Consider the following 27,879-nt stretch of genomic DNA (forward strand, 5'->3'; position numbering starts at 1 on the left):
GATTATAAATTGACAAAGAAATGAATCTATTTCATTCTGCTGATGGATGACTTATTAATCTATCTGGTAAACTGTGGTTCTGATGGCCAATAATGCCTGTTAAATACATTGTATCCTCATAATAATATTGTTAAACAGGGACTGCCAATGATTGGACCCCAGGAAAGTTTATCAGTCATGAAAACCACATTTTGTCAAGTCAGAAGAACTATTACTGATAAGAAAAAAATCTCTTTACCCACCAAATTACAGTCTTTCAGAAAGAAATCACTAGGTGAGATTTAGTTAACCAAGTTAAATTTTAGCCCAGTTTTCCCAGATGTCTTGAGTAGGTGAAAGCTTCCTTCATGGCAAGATGAATGAATTTTTGGTTGGAGGTAAGAGGCAGGTAGTGGTCTTGGCACGACATAGACAGATAAACTGTTACTTGTGAGATATCATACCTACAAAAAGAATATAGGGTTGGATAAGGAGATGCTTTATTGTAGACATTGCTATAAAGGTAAACACTTTCATGGAAATACAATTCAGCAGTTTTAGCATCTTTGTTTTTGCCATATGTGTTACATATTTTTACAATTTTCATATGCTTTTAATTTTTTAAAAGGTATTTTACATACAAACTTTCATTATTGGGTATTTTAAAAGAGAAGACTGTGTATTACATTTTCAAATCTTTCAGTTTCTAGCTACTCAAAGTGTGCTGCATGGGTCACCAGCAGTGACATCACCTTAGAGCTTATTAAAAATTCATTAGCTCCTGGAGTTCCCATCGTGATGCAGCAGAAACAAATTTGACTAGGAACCATGAGGTTGCAGGTTCAATCCCTGCCTCCCTCAGTGGGTTAAAAATCCGACATTACTGTGAGCTGTGGTATAGGTCACAGACCCGGCTGGGATCTGGTGTTGCTGTGACTCTAGCATAGTCCAGCAGAAACAGCTCTGATTAGACCTCTAGCCTGGAAACCTTCATATGCCGCTGGTGCCCTAAAAGGACAAAAGAGAAAAAAAAAAATACGTTAGTTCAGGACACACCTCAGATTTACTAAATCTGAATCTGAATTTTAACATAATATCCTGGTGATTCATAAGCACATTAAAGCATTGTTGTAGTTCATTGTTCTGTGAGAACATCAAATAGTATAGGATTTCATCAATAAAATTCAGAAGTTCTTTCTATTCCCCTCTCATATTCCATCCCAAGCTTTCTTCAGTTGTGGTCACTAATAAAAATTTTGCCTTCACACACACACACACACACACACACACACACACATAAGGTCTTTTTAGGGCTGCACCCATGGCATATGGAGTTTCCCAGGCTAAGGGTCAAATCAGAGCTGTGGCCGCTGGCCTATGTCACTGCCACAACAACACCAGATCTGAATTGCATCTGTAACTTACACCACAGCTCATGGCAATACCGATCCTTAACCCACTGAGCAAGGCCAGGGATCAATCCTGCATCTTCATGTTTACTAGTCAGATTTGTTTCTGCTGAGCCATGACAGGAACCCTGCCTTTACCCTTTTATACATTTTTAATGCACATACAATATACAAGTATGATTCAAGACTTCTCGAAAGTTAACAAATCCACAAGATAGGAAAATGATTTGGGCACAAAATAATTAGTTGAGGTTTTTTTTAAAAAAAAAATTCTAATAATGATCGTTTTAAATGAGCACTTACTTTGTCTCAGGCTCTCTTCTAAGTGTGTGATCTAATTTTTTCCTCTCGATCACACAGGAAGTGGATGTTCTTAAACAGATGTGGACACTGAGGCACAGTGATTTTGCAAGATTACCCTGCTGGTCATTGAGAGCCAGAAATTAAATTTACAATTTGACCTCAAAATCTTGTCTTGCAACAACTACATCATGTGTTTCATTTAAGATCTTCTGAGACCTATTGATACAGCACTAAAAAGGATATTGTTCTAAACACAAACATAAAATCAAGCATAAGTTCCATATTTCCAGGGATATCACATACCACACCTTACCGAAAGAACTCTATTTTAGTTCTAGATGCCAAGATTCCACTTGTGCAATACTTAAGAGTAATGATTCGGGGGGGGGGGATGCACTGGGGGTTTGGGATGGAAATGCTATAAAACTGGGTTGTGATGATAATTGTACAACTATAAATGTAATAAATTCATTGAGAAATATAGAAAAAAATAAAATAAAATCCCCCCTCCCAAAAAAAGAATTCACTGTGGATCCTCTCTTAGATTCCAAACAGTATGTGGGTTTCTAGAGAAAAACAAAGATGTCTTTCATATTCTCAGTAAATTTCCTTCTGGAAGTTTCACTGTTAAAAGACATTTTCCTAGAAGACTCACCAGTCATAAACCCAAATATTCCTGGGAGAATGCTGACAAACTAGCTTTGAAATTCATGTTCTGAATTATTGACTGTCTCATACAGAATGAGTTCTCCAATGAGGTTTAATGTGGACCAGAATATGTAGCAACAGTACACAAAACTTTGCAGAGTAAAGTTTACCTCCTGACTCACAGTTCCCTTCCCTCCAAACTCGAAGTCTATTGCTAATGTTTCCTCTCCTTTTTGTGCTAGTTTTTCTAAGAAGTATGAATCTAGGAAAGAATGTTTCCAATATTGAAACTTGAAACACAAGAAAGCTTTCAGCTTGGTTGTCCCTTATCTGACCTATTTCCACTTTCACTGACTTAGGGATTCTGTTGGATTTTCAAAACCGTCGTGATAGTACTAGAGTAGCTTTGCCTTTGTGTGCCAAAGATAGTTTTGGTTTATGGCTGTCGTTTTGTTATGATTATTACAAAGACTCTCCCATTCTCATAAGTGTTCCATGTTGAATGATCAGTTATATGTTCATCCTACATATGACTATTACATCAGAAAATCGCTATTCAGGTAATAATTTCATTCTTTCTTTACTCACAGGACAAAGGCCTGTTTAACTACAAATCATCTAAATATGTGTCTCAAATGTGAACTGTGATTTTTCTTTTTTAGTGGTTTGAACTGAACAATTTTTTTTTAATTTATTTTTTTCCCACTGTAAAGCAAGGGGATCAAGTTATCCTTACATGTATACATTTTTATTCCCCACCCTTTGTTCTGTTGCAATATGAGTATCTAGACATAGTTCTCAATGCTACTCAGTAGGATCTCCTTGTAAATCTACTCTAAGTTGTGTCTGATCAGCCCAAGCTCCCAATCCCTCCCACTCCCTCCCTCTCCCATCAGGCAGCCACAAGTCTATTTTCCAAGTCCATGATTTTCTTTTCTGTGGAAGGGCTCATTTGTGCCTTATATAAGATTCCAGGTATCAGTGATATATCATTTGGTATTTGTCTTTCTCTTTCTGACTTACTTCACTCAGTATGAGAGTCTCTAGTTCCATCCATGTTGCTGCAAATGGCATTATGCCATTCTTTTTATGGCTGAGTAGTATTCCATTGTGTGTATATACTACATCTTCCGAATCCAATCATCTGTTGATGGACATTTGGGTTGTTTCCATGTCCTGGCTATTGTGAATAGAGCTGCAATGAACATGTGGGTGCATGTGTCTCTTTCAAGGTAAGTTTTGTCTGGATATATGCCCAAGAGTGGGATTGCAGGGTCACATGGTAGTTCTATGTGTAGATTTCTAAGGTATCTCCAAACTGTTCTCTATAGTGGCTGTACCAGCTTACATTCACACCAACAGTGCAGGAGGGTTCCCTTTTCTCCACCCCCCCCCCAGCATTTGTTATTTGTGGACTTATCAATGATGGCCATTCTGACTGGTGTGAGGTGGTATCTCATGGTAGTTTTGTTTGCATTTCTCTAATAATCAGGGATGTTGAGCATTTTTTCATGTGCTTGTTGGCCATCTGTACATCTTCCTTTGAGAAATGTCTATTCAGGTCTTTTGCCCATTTTTCCATTGGGTTGATTGGCTTTTTTGCTGTTGAGTTGTATAAGTTGCTTGTATATTCTAGAGATTAAGCCCTTGTCCATTGCATCATTTGAAGCTATTTTCTCCCATTCTGTAAGTTGTCTTTTTGTTTTCTTTTGGGTTTCCTTTGCTGTGCAAAAGCTTGTCAGTTTGATGAGGTCCCATTGGTTTATTTTTGCTCTTATTTCTGTTGCTTTGGGAGATTGACCTGAGAAAATATTCATGATGTTGATGTCAGAGAGTATTTTGCCAATGTTCTCTTCCAGGAGTTTGATGGTGTCTTGTCTTATATTTAAGTCTTTCAGCCATTTTGAGTTTATTTTTGTGCATGGTGTGAGAGTGTGTACCAGTTTCGTTAATTTTCATGCAGCTGTCCAGGTTTCCCAGCAATGCTTGCTGAATAGACTTTCTTTTTCCCATTTTATGTTCTTGCCTCCTTTGTCAAAGATTAATTGACCATAGTTGTCAAAGTTTATTTCTGGGTTCTCTATTCTGTTCCATTGGTCTGTCTGTTTTGATAGCAGTGGCATGTTGTTTTGATGACTGTGGCTTTGTAATATTTTTTGAAGTCTGGGAAAGTTATGCCTCCTGCTTGATTTTTGTTTCTCAGGATTGCTTTGGCAATTCTGAGTCTTTTGTGGTTCCATATAAAATTTTGGATTGTTTGTTCTAGTTCTGTGAAAAACGTCATCGGTAATTTGATAGGGATTGCATTGAATCTGTATATTACTTTGGGTAGTATGGCCATTTTTACATTATTGATTTTTCCAATCCATGAACACGGAATATCTTTCCATTTCTTTACATCTTCTTTGATTTCTTTGATTATAGTTTTATATGAACTGAACAACTTTAAGTGATAAAAGCAAAAGGAAAAATACTAATATAAAGCAAATTGACATAAGCTAAAATTTTGCAGGATTTGACGTTGTATAAATCTACAATGAATATGTTTGCTCGAATTACAGTGAACAGTCATATTTTACAAGTATAAGAATGATTTATTTCAAAATACAAACTTAATTAACTATATTCTATATCTAATAAGCAAAGTGAAGATTGATCCTTATCCATAGGTACTAGAAAAATCTGTGTTTTGAGTTTATGAGAATTCCTATGGTGGATACATGTGTTCACTAAGAGTTGGCTTGTCTTTAAAAGTTCTGATTGTTCTTCTTTGATGGCAAGCCTTATTATTATCAAATCTAAGACTCCAGTCTCAGTTTTTTGAGTCTCTATTTTTGGACTATCAGGAATATTAAAATTATCAGCTTTTTGTATGTGAATTACCCACTATAGTATGAGACTACAGATTTTGTCTTACTCAACTTTTATTTCCCCTGTGTCTTGTCTCATTTCTTCACCTCTGTAAATAAATAATGTAAGAATGAGTAAACAAATGAGGATACAGTAGCTTTACACAACTTACAGTATGATCCTGAATTGGAAATAAAATAAGTCAGTTATCCTGGATGCATTCTCAGGAAAAGACAAGAGCCGGGTATTGTAAGGCAGTGGAGAATACTTGTTCTCAGCCCCTTGGATAAATCAGAGTAAATAGAAAATACTAGTACTTTTTTGACATTGATGTAATGCAGTCAGCAAGGACGATACTATCCAAAGAGAAGTTTAACATGGAAAACTATAGCCTTGTCTATCCCCAGTATGGAAAGCCTGAGCCACTGCGAAATTTCTTTTAACCCCAAATAATGTTCCTACCATATGACTGTAAATTGGCTGTGAATATCACTATGGATTTATTATTTTATTTTTAAATTTTTTTGGTCTTTTTTTCTTTTTAGGGCTGCACCCATGGCATATGGAGGTTCCCAGGCTAGGGGTCGAATTGGAGTTGTAGCTGCCAGCCTACACCACAGCCACAGCAATGCCAGATCTGAGCTGTGTCTGCAACTTACACCACAGCTCATGGCAACACCAGATCATTGACCCCTTGAGTGAGGCCAGGGATCGAACCTGCAACCTCATGGTTCCTAGTCAGATTCATTTCCCCTGCGCCACAATGAGAATTCCAGAATTTTTTTAAATATATAGTGTGATACCTTTCTGTAAACAAGCAGTCACAATCAACAATTTTTTAAATCCAGCTCTATGTATAGATATTTTATTCAGCATGCAATTTTTTTCCTAAAATTAACAATGCCAGTTAATTCTAGGATTATATTTCAGGACTGGAAAGAAAGTTTTTTTTTCCTTTTATTTACTTACTTTAAAAGGTGGAAAATTGGAGTTATGGTTGATTTTTTTGGGGGGGGGGAGTATTTAAAAATTGTATTCTTAAATAAAAATTATTCTTGAATAATTATTTTTAATTAAGAAATCTAACAATTAAATTAATGAATACTATCACAACACATATACCCAAAATAAAGCAAGCAGAAAATTATTTGGTGTAGTTAAAATACTACCAAAGTTTATAAGGCAATTGTATTTTCTTTTTGGTTAAAAAAAAGATCAGATCACATATAAGGTAACTTACTCCACAAGGTAACTTACTTAGAATACTTAGAATAAATACTTAGAAGACTTAGAATAAATAATAGGGAATAAATAGAGTTTTAAAAGGTGAAATAGATGATGAAATCTTCTCATGGTCTAGTACAATTATAAAAATTAAAAATTTTTGATGATTTTATTTTGTCTCAAGAATTTCCCTTACAGGTATTGACTTTTTCAAAAGCTGTAAAGGAAATTTTATTGCTATATTAATCTTTCCAATTATCCATTTAACTTAAAAAGCATGTTCTTATAATAACCATAAATATGGAATTTTTATGTATCTTAATTTTGAATAATGTCATTCCATTTCCTGTATAATTTGGTATCATAGCATGAATCACTCCTTTGTTGAAAACTCTCCTCAGAATTTCTTGGGAGAAAAATTGGACAGAAAATTAATTTCCTCTTTGAGAGAATTCTTAGAATTTAAATGACACTATTGGTTGAACTGAAACCACAAAATTAGCATTTTACTAATCACTAGGTTTAAATATTTGTGAAACAAAGAGATCTGCCACCATCTTGATCATCAGCTCAGCTTGCTTCTTCTTTCCGGTCTTGGGTTCAAGGTATTTCATTTACATATAGCAAAATGTGATATATTATGATTTCAATCTGTCTAATTTTTCACTCCTCACTAAAAAATATGCACTGGTAACTTTTCTGTGTGATTCCAAATATTGATACCTTTTAATGATATACTGGTGGCTTAAAAATGCATTTGCAAATGTCGATGCCATCTATCTCAGAGCTTTAGTTGAAAAATAATAGTTTTATAAAGACCAAATTTTTTTTGCCAAATTTTATGAAAACTTATTATGTGAAATAATTTATAATCTTTTTAAAGATCATAGTGAGGATCATTTCTGGTAGAATATTTCAAGACCATTTTTATTCCATGTCATTAGGTTAATAAAATTAATTCTATAAAGGATATGTCAATGATATACACAGATATAAATGACTACTTTTTAAAAGATGGTTAGATTTGGATATTTGGAAAAATGCAAATGAATAAAACCAGTAAACTCATTTTGGATTTATAAATATGTCTTCCTTACAAATGCAGTTAGATTCTACAATATGTAGACTGAAACAGTATGTATAAAATAAGCTGATTAGTTTGTTGGCTAATGTATAAACAAATTGCATGTATATTATGACTTTCTTTTCCTAATTTCTCTGGAAACCAGTTTCCCAGGACATAAGTTCTAAGTATCTCTGGGTTCTTGTAATTTGATGGAACTCTAGAAGTCACACATGATAAGACATCAGAATCTTATGATTCTGCTCAATGAAGTCGTCTTTATGCAGTCATGTCATGGATATAGCAACGTAGAAAAACATAACATAATAGCTAGACTTTAAAAAAAAATTGATGGAGGTTAAATGTTTCTACATAATATGCACCAACAGTGTTTTTCCCAAAGACGCTGAAAAAGCAGGATTCTCTAACATAGACCTAGAAAAACACCTTCAAAAAATTGCAGATAGGGAGTTCCCGTTGTGGCTCAGTGGTTAACAAATCCGACTAGGAACCATGAGGTTGCAGGTTCAATCCCTGGCCTTGCTCAGTGGGTTAAAGGATCTGGCATTGATGTGAGCTGTGGTGTAGGTCGAAGACGTGGCTTGGATCCCACGTTGCTGTGGCTCTGGTGTAGGCTGGTGGCTACAGCTCTGATTCAACCCCTAGCCTGGGAACCTCCACATGCCGTGGGAGCGGCCCAAAAAAAGGCAAAAAGACCAAAAAAAAATTTTTTTTTCAGATAAAATTAAATGCCAGTTCCCTGTGCCTTTTAGTTTATTATCAATTTTTAGCAAATCTGATGGTCTAAGAGGAAATATTTAAAATAATTAATTGTAGTATTCTTAAATTTAGTAGTATTTAAATATTAATGTTTATGTATTCCTCTGACAAAACCCTATTACCACTTCAAGGATCAAATGTTTTGTTTTAGAGGGTGATACTGGTGTTTCTTATCTCATATAAGCACTAAGCAAGATAATTTGAATGATAAATTTTTCTTGTGAGTAAATTTTCTGTCAGACCTAAATTTTTATTTTGTTTTCTTATATAGGTGTTGACAACCATGAAACTTCTCATCTTTATCTGTCTTGCAGCTGTTGCCCTTGCCAGGCCTGTGAGTATGGTAGAGAATTTAGAAGCTTCTAGATTCTTGATTGAAATTACCTGATATCAAACACAAGAAACTGAGGATAATAATCTTAAAAGTATTGAATGATCTCTAATTACCTTTTGAAGCCTTGATATTAAAACTGTAGAAATCCTTCACATCTTGATCATTATTACATAGTTCATTCAAAGTCATCACTCCAAATAAAATCTGAGTTGAAATATAAATGCCTCACAGTAAAAAAATAAAAACAAAAAATGAAAAGAAAAGAAAAAGGAATAATGTATTTAACAACATAGTAAATAGAATCAATGAGTGTTATTACGCTCTTTGCCTGGGTCCAATAAAGAATTAGCATATATTTAAACATACAAGTCCATGATTTTTTCTGTGGAAGGGCTCATTTGTGCCTTATATAAGATTCCAGGTATCAGTGATATATCATTTGGTATTTGTCTTTCTCTTTCTGACTTACTTCACTCAGTATGAGAGTCTCTAGTTCCATCCATGTTGCTGCAAATGGCATTATGCCATTCTTTTTATGGCTGAGTAGTATTCCATTGTGTGTATATACTACATCTTCCGAATCCAATCATCTGTTGATGGACATTTGGGTTGTTTCCATGTCCTGGCTATTGTGAATAGAGCTGCAATGAACATGTGGGTGCATGTGTCTCTTTCAAGGTAAGTTTTGTCTGGATATATGCCCAAGAGTGGGATTGCAGGGTCACATGGTAGTTCTATGTGTAGATTTCTAAGGTATCTCCAAACTGTTCTCTATAGTGGCTGTACCAGCTTACATTCACACCAACAGTGCAGGAGGGTTCCCTTTTCTCCACCCCCCCCCCAGCATTTGTTATTTGTGGACTTATCAATGATGGCCATTCTGACTGGTGTGAGGTGGTATCTTGTGGTAGTTTTGATTTGCATTTCTCTAATAATCAGGGATGTTGAGCATTTTTTCATGTGCTTGTTGGCCATCTGTACATCTTCCTTTGAGAAAGTCTATTCAGGTCTTTTGCCCATTTTTCCATTGGGGTGTTGGCTTTTTTGCTGTTGAGTTGTATAAGTTGTTTGTATATTTTAGAGATTAAGCCCTTGTCAGTTGCATCGTTTGAAACTATTTTCTCCCATTCTGTAAGTTGTCTTTTTGTTTTCTTTTGGGTTTCCTTTGCTGTGCAAAAGCTTGTCAGTTTGATGAGGTCCCATTGGTTTATTTTTGCTCTTATTTCTGTTGCTTTGGGAGATTGACCTGAGAAAATATTCATGATGTTGATGTCAGAGAGTATTTTGCCAATGTTCTCTTCCAGGAGTTTGATGGTGTCTTGTCTTATATTTAAGTCTTTCAGCCATTTTGAGTTTATTTTTGTGCATGGTGTGAGAGTGTGTACCAGTTTCGTTAATTTTCATGCAGCTGTCCAGGTTTCCCAGCAATGCTTGCTGAATAGACTTTCTTTTTCCCACTTTATGTTCTTGCCTCCTTTGTCAAAGATTAATTGAACCTTTCCATAGAAAAGAAAATCATGAATTTGGAGAATAAACTTGTGGTTGCCAAAGGGGAGGGAGAGGGAGTGGTGTGGTTGAGGAGCTTGGGGTTAATAGATATAAACTATTGCCTTTGGAATGGATTAGCAATGAGACCCTGCTGTGTAGCACTGGGAACTATGTCCAGTCACTTATGATGGAGCATGATAATGTGCGAAAATAGAATGTGTACATGTATGTGTAACTGGGTCCCCATGCTGTACAGTAGAAAAAAAATGTGTTGAGAAAATAACTATTACAAAAATGAGAATTATGAAATAAATAAATAAATAAACAAACATACATGTCCAATATTTTCTTACCAAATATAACAGAATGCCGCCTATTGCAGTGTATCCTACTTTTGGAACCTAAGTCAAACCCTCACATGAGATGACTCATATCAACCAATATTTCCCAAGGTGTAGAAAACTGAGTTATTCTGCTGATTCAGAGATTTAATTATTATGGTCCTTGTAGACAAGGAAACTAGGTAATATAAATTAAAATCACTTTTCTTCTCAAAAAAAAAAAAGATTCAGTTACTTATGTAGAGCAAAAATTATTCTGTTCCCTTGTGATATATAGCTAGCAAAGATGGAAGGGATAAACTGGAATTGCTTGACAAAGAAACCATCCAGATAAAATAATAATCTTGGATATTTGGGCATTGTAATTATTAAATATAGGTGTAAAATTTTTTGGAATTCTGAGATATTCTATGATGAGACTCCTATTTTCTAAATTTTTGTTTGGATAATGCAGGATCACTAATAACCTAACTTTCCTTTTTTTTTTTTTTTTTTTTTTTTGCTTTTTAGGGCCATACCCACAGCATATGGAGGTTCTCAGGCTAGGAGTCAAATCAGAGCTGCAGCTGGCCTAACCACAGCCACAGCAACATTGGAATCAGATCTGAGCTGTGTCTGTGATGTACACCACAGCTCACAGCAATGCTGGATCCTTAACCCACTGAGTGAGGCCAGGGATCAAACCCACATCCCCATAGACACTAGTTAGCTTTGTTACTCCAGAGCCACTATGGGAACTCCAAACCAACCTGTTAGACACTAGAGCTTTTTCTATGCTACACCTTAAGCACCAATAGGAAGAAAATCTATGATAGCAAGTTACAAGAAAAAGGATCCAACTTTTTCAGAAAAGTGTCACTGTTAGTCTTTTTACAAAAGAAATGGGTATAGTTTCCCCAGCAAACAGATTCTATAATTCTATTCCAAGAAAACATCATTTTTAATGCTACCATTTAACAAACATAAATCTTGTTCCCACAGTTCAAATGTAGATTGAGTTAAATTTTTATATAATTAACTGATTATAAAAATAAAATCCAGAAAATGTTTAATGAAGAAAAGTATATATTTTGTTTCAAAAATTCATAATAGTTATTTTTAGAACTACCATGTAATATAAATAGTTCAGAAAAATTAAATTTATCATTCTGGATCAAGACAAATTAATTTTTTTTTTCAGTCTTTTTACACATTTTTCTCAGTTCTCCATCATACCCCAATGACAGGAAATCATTTACTTTTCTGTGATTTTTATCAAGAAAATAACCATTTTTTTTCTTCCCAGGGAAACTTGGGGTCAGATGAATTTAGCTATTAAAATACACATCATTCTTAAATAGCAAATGTTACATTTACAGTATTCTATTTGTTTTGTGATATTATTATCATATTTTGATTGCATTTTGTTTTCTTTTTGTTTGTTTTTAAATTCTTGCATTGTTTTTCACAGAAACCTCCTCTCAGGCATCAGGAACACCTTCAGGTGAGTGCTATTTTCTGTGTTCTAAGAACTCACTAATTGTGGGACTGAGCAATGATATATTGGTCATACATAGACTCTGGTCCTACTCCACCCTTCTCTATAAGACATTCAGTTTCACATTCACCGAGGAATAAGGGCTTCAGTTCAAGTATTAAACTGGTTATTGATCTAGTCTCACAAACCTTAGAGAGAAGGGTATAGGGACTTACATAAATATTTAATTAATATTTAACATGGTTTATTTAATATAATGTTGCTTCTTTCCATCTCTTTTGCATGTACCCAAATATATGATTGACAATTTGCTCTCATTTTACACACTGAATCTTAAATTAGATACCTCCACCAAGAGCCTTTACAAGAGTGATTAATCCTCCACTCTGTCCACTAATTGAATTAATACCATTTTATTTATTTTTCATTCTTTACAGAATGAGCCAGACAGCAGAGAGGTAAAGTTCTTTCTTTCCCTCGACAAATCTCTCCTTCAGTTCTCCATGATGAATGTTAAATATCTTCTTTGTTTCAATTTTTATTTGTCTTTGGTACTCAGGTACTTGGAGTACTTTCTCAATTCTTTGCTTTCATTACACTCCTTTTCAGTTCCTCCTTTGACACCTGACGAGTATTAAGAGTATGAACTTACTAAACCTCTAGGCTTGGTAAAGAAGGAACCAAAAATAATGACTCCTTTAGATTTTAAAATTAGATTATAAAACTAAAACTAATTATCTCCTAACTTACCTAAGAAATATTTTGGTTTGCCTAAGTAAATGGGGAAGTTGTGTTCAAATGGAAAAATATTCTCCTTTTCTGAATCATGTTTATAATTCACAATTGAATTTCTACAGGAACTCTTCAAAGAAAGAAAGTTTCTCAGGTTTCCTGAGGTGGTAAGCATTATCCACTTCTTAAATGACAAATATATTTTTCCGGAAAAAATCAATTTAATTTTTTGTTTATAAATGTGTTTTTCACTTGATTTGATCAAACTTTTTCTTCATTTTCCAAAGCTCCCACAAATAATATTGAAATCAGATATGCAAATATTAGGAGTTGCTTTAAATATTAAAGAACTGCTTTAAATATTAACTTGTGCCTCTATATCTGACTCTTTGCAAAACACAAACGCTTTTTTTTAATATCCTATGTAGAGTTTTAAAATGTCCATGATTATGATGATGGAATGTTCTCTATCTCTAAATAATACCTCATATGTGTTGTGTTTTCTATAATTTTGTGACTGAATTGTCACATAGGAAAAAAAATAGAAATTTTACTTCAAGACCACTGTTTAGAAGATTTGATATGAACCCATCTTTGTCTAAATGATTTTTAACATAACCTTTCTTTTTTTTTGTAGCCTTTATTAAGTCAGTTCAGACAGGTAAGAAATTCTCCACCAGATATACAGTAGAGTTAACAAGGGAAGCAATCTTGGTTTCTGTCTAGTAAGTGCTGTGGTGTGGGTGTTGTGCCAATTCTTTATTGCCTTTTTATGGAAATAAACACTAGACTTAACTGAATCAGGCAGATGAAATCAAGAGAACTCAGAACTACGTCATAAATAAGGTGAAAGATAATAGCAACAACATTTAGTGGAACAAAATTTTAAATGATTTTAAGTGCACATTTACATACTGATAGCTTAAACAAAGAAAGCTCAGTGAGGCGTCTCAGTGCAAGAAATGATACAGCAATAAATATTAGTGCATTCATAAAAAGCATATTTGTTTATTTATTGCTTTTTAGGGCTGTACCCATGGCATATGGAAGTTCCCAGGCTAGGGGTCGATCAGAGCTGTAGACCCCGACCTACACCACAGCCACAGCAACTCAGGATCCAAGCCACATCTGCGACCTACACCACAGCTCACGGCAATGCTGGATCCCCAACCCACTGAGCAAGGCCAGGGATTGAACCGGCAACCTCATGGATACTAGTCGGATTTGGTTCTGCTGTGCCATAATGGGAACTCCAGGCCTGTTTATTTTTTTAATTTGCAGCAGCACAATGTAAAGTGTTTTCTCATAGCTATCCATTCATTTATGTCCCTCTTTACTAATGTTTATCTCTTCTTTTTTATCCTTAAGGAAATCATCAATGAACTGAACAGGGTAAGGAACATTAATGATATTTAAATTATTTTAAAATTCATTCTTTCAAAAATATATTAGCTACACTTTTTAGTTTTAACAAAGAGAACTCCTGAGAAAAAAACAGTAATAAACTCAAGGTATCAAAATCTTTCTTATGATAGTGTGTCAAAAAGTATATTCTTGCAGTTCAAAAGTGTTTTGATTTAGAAAAACAGTATTTTTCCTGTGATATTTATACCTTCACTGAACTTTCAAAATGACTAATGAATTCTACTCATAATTCTAAATATTTATTTTATTGATTTAATTTTGTATCTATGAATAGACAAGGCATTAATATGAATGAATGAATGGGTGCAATTTTGGACTAACCAATTTTTTGCACTTATCACCAAAACTGAAAGAATTCTTTATTAAAGGTTTTATAAAAAAACAATATTATCTGCACCTAGAATGTTTTACATAATCACAGTTGGTTATTCTCTTTCTTTACACATGAGTTTCTGGGCCGGGGATCAGATCCAAGCTGCACTTGAGACCTAAGTCACAGCTACTTCAATGGAGGACCCTTAACCCACTTTGCTGGGCTGGGTATGAACCCAGCGCTTCCTAGTGGCCACAGATCCCATTGCACCACAGGGGGAACCTCTAACGCATATTTTTTTTAAAATCTGGTCTGTCAGATTTTTAGTAGTTTTGGTATTGAGACAACACAGGTGCCACTGAAGATAAAAAAATATATCTTCCTAACTATCCTTCATACTTGAATGATCATCCTTTCTTGGCAGGATGCTAGGAGTGAATCAACTGAAGTAAGATTCTTTATTGTAAAACTATTAAATATAATGTAAGGAAAAGAAAGAAATAAAATCATTTCCTTTAAATATCCTAATGAAAATGAATGACTAATTCTTTTAGGTCAAAACTAAGACAGATATCTCTAATTCAAAGAGAGAAAAAAAAAAACATACAATGTTATCATCTGTGAGCCATAATTAGCTGGATAACTAAATCAATGGTATTATATTGAGCTTAAATTCTATGGATCATGTCACTACTCCCTGTACTGCTATGGTCATGAAAACTGAACACAACATTCTAGATGGAGAAAATCCATTTTGCTTAAATATTTATACACCATTGAACCAATGCTTCATAGACTTTTATTTATTACATAATCTTTAATCCAATACTTCTGCTTAATAGCCAAAAGCCAAGTAAAGGAAAAAAAGTAAGGGTAGTTAAAGGAAAATGTAGGATTATTTACACTGATTTACCACAACAAATAAGAATCCATAATAATTTATGTCAAGGGAGTTCCCGTCATGGCGCAGTGGTTAACGAATCTGACTAGGAACCATGAGGTTGAGGGTTCGATCCCTGCTCTTGCTCAGTGGGTTAAGGATCCAGTGTTGCCCTGAGCTGTGGTGTAGGTCGCAGACGCGGCTCGGATCCTGCATTACTGTGACTCTGGTGTAGGCTGGCAGCTACAGCTCTGATTCGACCCCTAGCCTGGGAACTTTCATATGCCGTGGGAGCGGCCCAAGAAATGGCAAAAAGACAAAAAAAACAAACAAACAAACAAACAAAAATTTTATGTTAAACTCAGAAATGCAGATTAGGGAGGTAAATTCTTTGGTTAGCCTGGTAGGTAGGCTTTTTTCTTTCCTTATCACTGGCTCTTACCACATATTTCTATTTCTTTTGGCATCTATTTTATTTGATAATTATTATTTTACATTTGAATATTTGTCATAAAAAATAAATTCTCTTTTCTTTTCTAAGAATCATGGCATGGAAGGCCATGAGGTAAGACCCTTATTGTAATAAACTCTACACTTACATAACATCCATAGTATATACTCTATGCTCTATTTTAAGAAAACTCTCTTCTCAAATTGAGCAAGATTGAACTTCCCAAACAAGGTTATTATACCCAAGAATGTACAATGTTGTGCCAGATAATGTTAAAATTAGAAGAGGAAATGTGTCTTTTAATTGATAATCAGGGAAAATGTTATTTATTAAAATAAAGGGTGTAAGGCAAAATGTGCATGAGTGTTTCAAATGAAATATGAGCCTCCAAAAAAAAAGAAAAAAAAACCTGTCTCTACCACCTCAGGGTATAAACTCACTCCTGTTTGTTGAGGGTAGTCTTTGGGGAGAAAGAATCTGGTTGCAGTAATTACCTAGGATCAATGGCCTATGCTACTTAATCCAAAAGCATGGAAAAAATCCACTAGCCCACAATATTTGGTTAATCAACTTTCCCAAGAGATGAATCATCTGTTGACTATTAAAATCAATCTTTTAGGTATGTACTTGAGAACAAAAATTATATCCATATTTAAATATAAACGTCCGTGAGTTAGAAAAAAATCTAAATAGTTCAAAGTGTAGATGTTTTAAAAGCTAATGTAATTTTAGTTCCATACCAAAATTTGTTGTTGTATTTTCATGTTTCAATTTATTCCCTTCAAAGAAGCCCCAAGGATACATGAGAATAAATATCCCACCCGGGGTTCTGGGTGCCCAAGCTCAGTAGGGCACTTCCTTCCAAATTTCATATATATTTTGCATTCTACTCAACCACATATCTATGTTTGATTTAATAAAATGTTGTTTTTTAGTGATTGGTTATTACATTCCCACATCCAACATATTTTAAATAAAATTGACAACCCCAAAAAGGTACGTTATATTGGCCCTGAATGTTTCATTACCAATTGCTTTCATTCTAAACAAGGAGTTAGCAACCCAGTATGAAAGTGTGGAACAAATTTCCTTCTAATTCTAAAAGTCACAGTGTTGGGAACACTGATTTTCTCTCTTTTAGCAAAGGGGATCTAGCAGTTCATCAAGTGAGGTAAATCATTTTGATGTTAATTCAGTATCTCAGTTAGAAAATGTTTATGAAAACTTGTTGTGCTATGAATGTTACACATCCCATAAGGTCTCATGGTACAGGCTCTATGTCTACAGCTCTACCCTAATTTTAACATACAGGCTATGAGCCCAAAAGATATAATAACGCAAATACTTGTCAGATGAAATTACAGAATTGTTTCTGCGCTAACAATTCTATCTGGCTATCCATGGTGCCCCATTTTTTTTTCTCTAATTTTTTTGCCTTTCCTAGATTTTGGTAGTACTAAATATTTTATTTAAAATTACTATAAGAGCTATGCTTCTAAATCATTAATAGAAACTTGGTATTTCCTGTGCAGACATCTACTGATTCTAGGTTAACTGGGTACTGGAATCCTTTACTCCTTGTTAACCTAAAAGAGAAAAAGAGCAGGCATAGAAGGTCCTTTCGTAAACTTTGGGAGAAGAAAATTTCAAAATAAACCCAACCCAGTTATGCGGAGTTTCTGGGAGATCAGTAAAAGTGCATCGAATATTTCACATCTACCTCCAACATTCTGAATAACTTCCCTGTTGAAATCAGTGAGAAGAGGAAAGGGAATCTTGAGTACAACCTGTACCTTGAATTATTCATCTTATCTCAGTTACCAAGGAATGGGTGCCTAAGATCAATTTATCACAGTTAAGCAACATGGTAACTGGCTAATTAGTATTCATACCTTGAGTATAAATTAATAAGTCATAAAACTAACACTGCATGTTTTTATTTTTTAAGGAAGTTGTTGGCAATAGTGCTGAGGTGAGATATACTTACTAAATTTAAAATACATTCACGTTATCCAGGATGTGTTAAAATTTACTTGTACTTTTTTTTTTCTTTTTTAGCAGAAGCACGTTCAAAAAGAAGAAGATGTGCCCTCCCAAAGCTATCTGGTAAAATTTTACTAAAAGTTTATCAAAGGCAAATGTACCAAGGAATGAGTATGAATGTTGTACTGATACATTATTTCTCCTTCTCAACCTCTGCTACACCTTAATACATAGTAAGCCGTCTAACAGACTCTAGATGTTTACTGATCCCCTGCAAAAATAAAGCTAACAACTTTTTTATCCCAGGGTTTTTGTTTGTTTGTTTGTTTGTTTTGTCTTTTGTCTTTTTAGGGCCGCACCTGCAGCACATGGAGGTTCCCAGGCTAGGGGTCTAATCAGAGCTGTAGCTGCTGGCCTGCATCACAGCCACAGCAATGCCACATCCAAACCGCATCTGCAACCTACACCACAGCTCCCAGCAACGCTGGGTCCCTAACCCACTGAGCAAGGCCAGGGATCAAACCGGAACCTCATGGTTCCTAGTCAGATTCGTTTCCACTGCGCCATGATGGGAACTCCTATCCCAGGTTATTAATTCATGCTTTCATGAGATTTGTGTTTTATAGTCTATTTTTGGATCTGAATAACATAGTATTTTTTTTATTTTTTTAATTTTCCCACTGTACAGCAAGGGGGTCAGGTTATCCTTACATGTATACATTGCAGTTACAGTTTTTTCCCCCACCCTTTCTTCTGTTGCAACATGAGTATCTAGACATAGTTCTCAATGCTATTCAGCAGGATCTCCTTGTAAATCTATTCTAGGTGTGTCTGATAAGCCCAAGCTCCCGATCCCTCCCACTCCCTCCCCCTCCCATCAGGCAACCACAAGTCTCTTCTCCAAGTCCATGATTTTCTTTTCTGAGGAGATGTTCATTTGTGCTGGATATTAGATTCCAGTTATAAGTGATATCATATGGTATTTGCCTTTGTCTTTCTGGCTCATTTCACTCAGGATGAGATTCTCTAGTTCCATCCATGTTGCTGCAAATGGCATTATGTCATCCTTTTTTATGGCTGAGTAGTATTCCATTGTGTATATATACTACATCTTCCGAATCCAATCATCTGTTGATGGACATTTGGATTGTTTCCATATCCTGGCTATTGTGAATACGGCTGCAATGAACATGCGGGTGCATGTGTCTCTTTTAAGTAGAGCTTTGTCCGGATAGATGCCCAAGAGTGGGATTGCGGGGTCATATGGAAGTTCTATGTATAGATTTCTAAGGTATGTCCAAACTGTTCTCCATAGTGGCTGTACCAGTTTACATTCCCACCAGCAGTGCAGGAGGGTTCCCTTTTCTCCACAGCCCCTCCAGCACTTGTTATTTGTGGATTTATTAATGATGGCCATTCTGACTGGTGTGAGGTGGTATCTCATGGTAGTTTTGATTTGCATTTCTCTACTAATTAGGGATGTTGAGCATTTTTTCATGTGTTTGTTGGCCATCTGAATAACATAGTATTTAAATGGCACCCTACAGATTTGGCCAGATTTGAGTTGAACTCTAAGCTCTACCTTTTACTAGCATGTGATGTTAGTTATTTATCTGCTATAAGTCTGCAACCTAAACTCTAAAATGATAATATAATGATAGCAATACACAGCACAAAGCAAGCACTCGGTAAACGTGGCAAGTCTCACGAAACTTAACATGTTTTTGCCCACTTCATCTACTATTCTGATTTAATTTGGCCAAAGTTAAATCCTTTGTCAGAAAGCAAAAACAATTTTCAATTTTCTTAGCAATTCTGACATAAGACACACTGCAAATAAAAATGAATATTCATTCATATTTGACAGCATGGTAATTTATTTCACATTAAAAGTAAGTTATGAAAGTAGTTTTTCTAGTATTAAAATATAATTGGATTAGTCCAAATTATCTGTGGTTGAAGTAACATTAAAAGAGGATTACTAGTTCTTCCTTCTTTGCACCTAGGAAAGGTCATGTTATGATTCTAGTTATATTACTTGAAAATGATAGGATGAGACTGGATTGTCTCCAAGCAATGGACAATATTTTTTTTTTCTTGAATAGGGACATCTTCAAGGACTGAACAAATACAAACTGCGCCAGCTGGTAATATCTTTATTATAATAACACAAAACTAAACTGTGCAAAATCAAAATAATTAAGTTGTAAATTGGGTCCACCTCTGAATATTTTTTTAAGAAATTATTTATTCTAGACTTGACCATTAATAATAACTGACAAATAATCCAAATGATTGCCTATGTATTTACTGTCACAGCTATTTGTTTCTATTTATGCCGAGAGTAGTATTGTAAATCAGGAGGTGTTCCTGTCGTGGCACAGTGGAAACGAATCTGACTAGGAACCATGAGGTTGCAGGTTCAATCCCTGGCCTCGCTCAGAGGGTTAAGGATCTGGCATTGCTATGAGCAGTGGTGTAGGCCGGCAGCTATAGCTCTGATTAGACCACTAGCCTGGGAACCTCCACAGGCCACAGGTGCAGGCCTGAAAGGACAAAAGACAAAATAATCATATCCATAATTGCTAAGCAGGGAGAAATTTCCTTTTTTTACTAAATTCTTTATCAAACCCTCTTAGACCCTCCCACATGATGAATTATATTCAGAAGTTTATTCTTTTTATTGTTGTTGCAAATTCAGTCTTGAAAGGTGTTCCATAAATATGCCTGCTTCTTAAAGCACAGATATGCCAAATAAACCTTCCATTTAAGGAAAGAGTGTAGACTCAGGAGAAGGAACCAGGAGTCCTAAATATTCAACTTGCTTTTGTCAAAATTCTCTAAGAAAGAGGAGCTTTTTTGCTGCACCTTGGGTTAAGGGGCCATCATTGTCACAGCTGTGGCTCTGGTTGCTGCTGTGGCACAGGTTTGATCCCTGAACTGGGAATTTTCACATGCCATATGTGTGGCCAAAAAAAAAAAAAAAAAAACCAAATAAACATAAACAAAAAGCTCTAAGAGGAAAGAATTGGCAGATTGATTGATCTAATGGTCTATGAATCCATTTCCTTAGGTGTGAAATGGAAATACAGTTATTCTCACTCCCTGGTGTTATTTTGAATATTAAATGAGCAATCGCCTACTCAGGTCTCCCTAAGTCCAGCTTGTAGCAAGTCCAGTAAAAGCTTCATTCCTCCTTCTCCTGCCCCCACTCCACAGCCTCTAGAAAATTTGCTGCGCTCATGAGACTTCTGATAACATTATGAAAGTCTTTCATCAGGATATGTGTTTGAACTATAATGTCATAAACTCTTTATCAGCAGAGGTATGGATAGATAAAAAACATATCAATTAGCAAGCCCTTCTTCCACTATTTAATTTTGATCCTTTTGAGTATCACAATCTTTCATTTGGAAGGTCAAAAAAAATTTCTTAGCTATAGCAAATAAACAACCTAATTAGGACTTTAGGGAAAAAAGCTTGTCAGTTTAGGTAAATTACCTTTTCACATTTTCTTCTGTTATATATGTAAGATGAAGAGAGTTAATAATGAATTTAATTTGCACCTCAGTTTTTACTCTTATTTCAATACCTGAGTTACCTGTGTTTATAAAGTCCAAATAAATTTAAATTTATCAGTACTTCACTGGAATTCATCATTACTGATCTAAGAAATTACCTGAATAATCAGTTTTAGGACTTAGCTCTGATATGACAAGGTCATAACCCCCAGAAGTGTTAGGACCAGTAAGGCATTGCTCATTATGTTCATTGTATTTCATAGATGGTCATCAGTTTTTAGCATAGTCCTCAAGTGCATGAAAGTACTTAGTAAATCTCTGTTATTCACATATGAATAAAATCAATATACTAAAAGAAGATGTTCTTTCTTTCTTAGGAAGCTATTCATGACCAGGTAAAGTTATTTATTTATTAAGTGTAAAATATTTTAGTATTTCCTTCATGTGTTATATTTTTATAATGTGCATTCCTTTTTTTTTTATAACAGAAATATATCCCAATAGAGAAATTTATCTCCTACCCATATCTGGTAATATGTTATTTAAAATTCACCAAAGATAATATTTAAATAATTGATTAATAGTCTTATATGGAAAATATGTATTCTTAGAGAAATGATAGGTTTTTCTTTTTCCCAGGGTATGAGTTTTATAAATTCTTTATTTTCCAAACTATACTAAGTCTAGCCTTTAGTTGAATATTTTTTTCTAAAGTTAGAAAATAAAAAGTGTATTGCTATTTTTTTTCATAATTTTGACCTAGAATACTGTCTATCCTAAATTTCATGGATGATGATATACTCTTGGTACATTGTAAAATGAATGTGTTGTATCAGAAGATATCTAAGTAATTTAAAATGTCTTTCCTTTAAATAGGAACTTCACAGAACAAATGAGGACAAGCATACCCAACAGGTAATATTTTGTTTAATAAATTACACAGTTATATTGTAAAGTTTAAATATGTTTGTTTTTAAATACCCTCATACTTTTGAGGGGGTTTCTTTCTTAGGCAGCTCTTTTTATTTTTTTGCATTTTGGGGCCACACCCAAGGCATATGGAAGTTCCCATACTAGGGGCCGAATTGAAACTGTAGCTGCTGACCTACAATGACAACGCCGGATCCTTAACCCACTGAGTGAGGCCACGGATGGAACCTACATCCTCATGGTTGCTAGTTGGGTTCGTTACTGCTGAGCCACAAGGGGGACTCTGCAGGCAGTTATTTCTTATTCCCAGCTTTCTGAAATAATTTATATTGATCAATCAGAGATGAGAACCATGTGTCACTCTTCTTTGGAATAAGATTTGTTCTATCCGGTCTGTCTCACCTGACATGGTCAGCCTATTTATAATTCTGAGCACTATCAAGAATTCATCTCCATGGTTACATTAATTTCCCCTTTAAGATATTCTTTAATTTTGCATTTTTGTCCATAATTTGATTCTTAAATTCAATTTACATTTAGGAAACTCAAACTCACCATTATGCTCTTTTAAGCAAAGAGAGTGGAGATTTACTAACTGACACTTTCTCAAGCAACCATCTGGAGCCATAGTAAATGTCTGTCCAAAAAAAATCTTCCTGATCCTCTGTTTTCTCCTCTGTGAAGTGAGATTATATATAATACCTAACAGAAACTGACTCTTCTCCTGCCCTCCCTTCCACTGATGCCCTAGTGCTCCTGTGGCTTCTGCTTTCCTTTTTAAGGCAATGATGAGTTACCATGAAACATATGTTACTCTACCAGCTCTGATTCCTGTGAATAGCTACACCAATTCCAATCATGGAGGCTTCCAATCACTATTTGCTGTTTAGGGAATCTTATAAGGATGGTAGAGTATGTTTCATATGTCTAAGAAGAAACTTCCTTTAGAGAAGGCAATTGGGAAAATTTTAGTATGAGTTCTCAGATCTCTAACATAAAAAGCATTTCAAGTAGGTTGCTTCTTACAGCTTTGGTTTTATTTAGCCTTAAAAAGGTAACTTTAATTCTCTTTTTCTTTCCAGGGAGAGCCTATGAAAGGAGTGAATCAGGTAAGAGTGAGTGTGTGAGTGTGTGTGTGTGTGTGTGTATTAATACTGCCCCATAAGCTAGTGCTATGCTAGTATTTCTTGGCTATTGACTGGTGTTGGACTCTCTAGAGCTGGTTCTAACATTGCTGTGGAAGATCTGATAGATCTGATTGCCAAAGGAAATGAATGAATGATTCTATGGCCATCTGTGAGTGATGATAGCTTCAGGTCAACTTTAAGTCAGGACAATCTCAACCAGCTATTTACATTGTTAAAATTTGACCTGTTATTAATCTATAGTATCATGTCATGAAAATAATTTGAGTTTTCAATCTTAGATCTGACACCTTCTAATTACAGGACCTTGAGCAAATTGTGCTATTCTCTTTGAGCACTGCTTTTTCATTTGTGAAATTAATATATGGACCTATCCATTTATTTCCTCCCCAAACTTCCATATCCTGATTTTTGGAGTGTCTTTCTATATCTTCACTTTTAGAAGTAGTAGCTCTGCATTCAATTCAGTTTCTTCAGTCTCTCTCTCTCTCTCTCTCTCTCTCTCTCTATATATATATATATATACACACACACACAGACACACACACACGGCATGCTAATTAAAAAGAATGCAAAGTAAACCACGGAGTTTTCTCAATATGAATGTTATTAGGAAGAAAAAAATTTCCTCAAGATTCAAAACATAGTAGTCATCAATCAGTTTTATGTGCATCTTTACTGTGCATCAGATTTACTCTCAATTTCTTCTGAAATTCTCTAATCACTTCTGAGCTAAAGTAAGAGAAAAGGCAATTACTCACTTCATTTGAGATTTAAAGGGTACACTAACCTCAACTTTTCATGTAATTCCAAAAAAAAAGAGGGTGATGATTATAATCTCAATAAGAATATTTGATAGCAATAATTTAATCATGGTATTTAATTGGATTTAAATTACAAAACTATTTTTCCCCTCTCTGTTAAGGAACAGGCCTACTTCTATTTTGAGGTAAATTTATTTTATTTTATTCTTTTATCCAAATGATTTATAAAGGAAAAGTATTGGTAAACATTTATAATATAGTAATCTTTATGTAGGTAACCACAGCAAAACTGGAAATGTTTTTATTTTTTATTCCATCAAAAAGCACATATTTTCACCTAAATATATAGAGAATTATGTTATGCATAAAAACAAGTAAAACATCATGATAGATGAACAGAGTCACCTATCCTGAAATTTCAGAAAGGAAAATGGTTTGGCACCAAAACTTTATAATTAGGAAAGGATAATGTGTTAGGAATTGGAGAATTCTTTTCCCTTTATTCCTGGCATTTCTGAGAGCAGAGGTATGGACCCCGAGTGGGAGGCCCTTCCTTTTGTTTGAGCTCAGTGTCTTCATGGAAAATTAAGCTAAAGAACAAAATGGCCAAAAAAGTCCTTTCCAGTCCACAAGTCCATGAGGTTATAAATTTTATAATAATTAAATTCACACCCCTACATTCCTCTGGGCTCTGGTAACTGGACTCCGATTAGTAATGCAGATTCGTGGAGTTCAATGCTGAATATTGACCTTGAAGAAGTTATTTCTTCATTACTCACAAGTCTCCCAAAAAGCCCTTTCCAAAAGTTCCTTTGCCATGATCCACTGCATGGAAGAATGTGATTTCTCCGTTTTCCTTGCAGAGTAGATATCTCTTGTGATGCTAATAGCCATGTCAGAAGTGAATAAAATGCTTCTTTTTTTCAGAGATTCTAAAGAGCAATTTCCCATATCCTGTTGCTATTTCATTCTCTCTAGCCTCTCCACCAGTTCTACCAGCTTGATGCCTATCCCTATGCTACCTGGTATTATCCTCCACAATATATTGCTCACCCATTATTCACCAACATCCCTCAACCCACTGCCCCTGAGAAGGGTGGAAAAACTGAGATTATGCCTCAGTGGTGGTAAGTTCATTTTAATGACTGTATATTGATGTTCTACCAAAGGAAATAAAAGAAAACTTCTTAAAGAACATACCATAAAAACAGATTTAGAATAAACATGACAAAATCAATATCTAGAGCGTCATAGTAGAATTTTCCAAAATGGGAAATTGGCAGGACGTTCTGATATCTGCAGCTAATGTTAATCCACTACTCAGGAACTTGTGGAGCAGCGCTCTCTGTTCTTTGAGATTCATTCTGATGAAGTCAGGAAAAAGTTTTCTATCCAAAGCAAAAACACAGTAATTTCATTTTATCCTCCTTACAATTTTACTAATCTCTAAAGGCTTTTCTTTTGGTTATATATACCCATGATATACATTACAATTCAGTGTGGGGAATAAAGCACAGATTTTGACATCCAAAAGTCCCAAATCCAAATCCTGACCTTTTTTGCTTACTTAAAATAATGTATTAATGCTTATTTTTATAATTCTGAAGGTGATTAAAGACAATAATCTGTTAAGCATAGTGCTGGGAAGATACATAGCAGTCAGTTTTTATTGATTTAGTAAAATTGTACTGCTGACTATCTTCATCACATGATTTTAAGAATTTTTGTTTTTTCAGAAGAATTAAGTGAATTCTCAGGAACTCCACAATTATGGCCTTTGGTAAGTTGGAAATCATTTGTGGAACCATCGATCCTCTTTTCGTTTAAAGACTCATTACAAAGATAGGACTGTAGACTATAAAGATTTTTTTTCCTGTAGTTGAGCTCCTTGTGGACACATTAGCACTTAGATAATAATTAAATTGGCTTGGACATTTGCAAATGTTTGTTTCATAATTATACTATATGTAAATAGCAATCAAATTAGATAATTTTAATGAATATAATTTATTATATTGAACCCCTATACAAGTATAGGAGCATGAATGCTACTAATTTTCCATCAAGATGTGACCTTGAGATGCTGGTAAACTCAACAGTGGGATTCTATTTTTTATGATCACTACAATAAAAATCCTTAGCAAGTCATGTGATAAAACCAAGTATTTGTTTCTCAACAAGAAAACAGACTTTAACGTCTACAGACTTGTTTTAATTAACTTCATCCATTGTACTGGTGTTTCCGATTGTATGTCAGTAGAGGGGTGTGTGTGTGTGTGTGTGTGTGTGTGTGTATGTTTTCCCTTTCTAGTGGTGGAAATTTCCCTTCCAACTGATTGAATTAAGGAAAATGACAAAACATATGGGAAAGGTTTTTCTTTGAATTCCTTGGCCATATTTTCTCTGTTACTGCAAAAGAAAATACTACCTAGCAATAAATTGTCTATATAACTTAAAATTATCAGGATAAATGGGTACATATGTCAGTCACAGGAAAGAACAAATAACTTTGTGAGTTTCATCTTAAAATGAAGAGAAAATGATTATTCAAATGCATCATAACAGTGTCTCTTCCATTCAAAACATGTAATATAACCAACCACATATTTCTTTTTCTATTTACAGATGTGACTGAAAATACCATGCTTGAAATTTCTCCTCTCCATCTACCATGTAGAACCATTTTATCTGAAGACTTTGACTGTTCTTTTAGAACAGGGAAATCGCAAATCGAAGTCAATCTTCCTTCTTGAATTCTTTACTCTATATTAGATAGCATATAATCCTTTTCCTTTGGCAAAGTTGTCCTAACAGTTTAGTGTCTAAATTTCAGTTGTATCATGCCAGTAGGAAGACCACTGAATCAGAGGGAATTAAAAGTCTTTACTAAATTTCAATATGGAAATTTTGTTTAAAAAGCCTTTGAATTGCTTCTCCTGTAAGTGCCATCATTTCAAATAATTGTGTGCAGTGACTGAGATTTTTCTTCCTTCTTTTCAATAAATTACATTTTAAGGCACAACTCCTATTTTTTGTCATTATTCCATTCAGCAGAATTTGCACAATCCTGTTAACAGTCTTTATGCCTGTAACATTTTATTTTCACTAAATTTTTATTACACTTTCAACCACAATTCAATGAACAAAATGGTAAATCTTCATGCCTAGCTGATGCTGACAGGTTATAAGCTGGGTCTAGGATCTTTCATTTGAAGTCACCTGTCTATAGGATATTCTCCATGAGAACATAGGTGTGGCTGCAGAGAAGAACAGTGGTATGACAGTTGCGGGTGCACTGGGAATTTGAAAAACATGGCTAAGCTGTTTATTTATGTCACCAGAACCTGTTTGAGCCAAACTCATTTGATTATTTGATTATTATACACTTACTTTTATAATTAGGTAGATTAGATAATAAACATTTAATAGGTTAGACCATGGCATACAGTAACACAATACTCAGTGTCCTCCCGAACTCCAGTGAAGAGTTATTTCTCAAAATGACAATAGTCGCTTGCATTAATACCCTCAAAACCCTGCTGGAATTTACTTTCCAGAGTTTATTCCAGGGTCCCCAACAAACCCTATCTGCTGTGACTCTTTAAGAAACTTCTTTCCACCAGGTCATAAAATACAGGTGGCAAGGTCTCTTGTACCACAACCTAAACGACCTATTTAGTTAGCAGTTCTGTCTCTTATCGATTATATATATAATTGATATGCACATATATGCATAACACCTAAACATGTATTTTTTGCCTATAACGCTTTTTTACCAGTTGTCACTTGGTTTGGTGACACTAGTCTCCTTCCATTTTCCCTGAGGTTGGAAATGCAAT

At 34.7% G+C, this 27,879-nt stretch overlaps 1 protein-coding gene across 2 annotated transcripts in view; it reads left to right on the forward strand.

Moving 5' to 3' along the window:
* CSN1S1 (casein alpha s1) overlaps positions 1 to 27,062 on the forward strand; it is a 46,057-nt gene extending 18,995 nt beyond the window's left edge. Inside the window, exons 6-25 of one of the 2 annotated variants that reach the window (XM_084971067.1) lie at positions 6,957 to 7,018; positions 8,528 to 8,590; positions 11,870 to 11,902; positions 12,334 to 12,354; positions 12,754 to 12,795; positions 13,266 to 13,289; positions 13,997 to 14,020; positions 15,788 to 15,811; positions 16,839 to 16,868; positions 17,646 to 17,669; positions 17,756 to 17,803; positions 19,786 to 19,827; positions 21,579 to 21,596; positions 21,690 to 21,731; positions 22,078 to 22,116; positions 23,214 to 23,240; positions 24,202 to 24,225; positions 25,019 to 25,167; positions 25,777 to 25,820; positions 26,666 to 27,062. In XM_084971067.1, the coding sequence (XP_084827193.1) occupies positions 6,957 to 7,018; positions 8,528 to 8,590; positions 11,870 to 11,902; positions 12,334 to 12,354; positions 12,754 to 12,795; positions 13,266 to 13,289; positions 13,997 to 14,020; positions 15,788 to 15,811; positions 16,839 to 16,868; positions 17,646 to 17,669; positions 17,756 to 17,803; positions 19,786 to 19,827; positions 21,579 to 21,596; positions 21,690 to 21,731; positions 22,078 to 22,116; positions 23,214 to 23,240; positions 24,202 to 24,225; positions 25,019 to 25,167; position 25,777 (737 nt within the window). In that variant the 3' untranslated portion in view covers positions 25,778 to 25,820; positions 26,666 to 27,062. 2 annotated transcript variants of the gene reach the window in all.
* The last annotated feature ends 817 nt before the right edge of the window (positions 27,063 to 27,879 follow it).

The sequence above is a fragment of the Sus scrofa genome, chromosome 8 (genome assembly GCF_054392235.1).
Source record: "Sus scrofa isolate SSC_HxYL_T2T_F1_AM1 chromosome 8, Sscrofa_HxYL_maternal_Yorkshire_Landrace_v2.0, whole genome shotgun sequence".
Classification (NCBI taxonomy): domain Eukaryota; kingdom Metazoa; phylum Chordata; class Mammalia; order Artiodactyla; family Suidae; genus Sus; species Sus scrofa.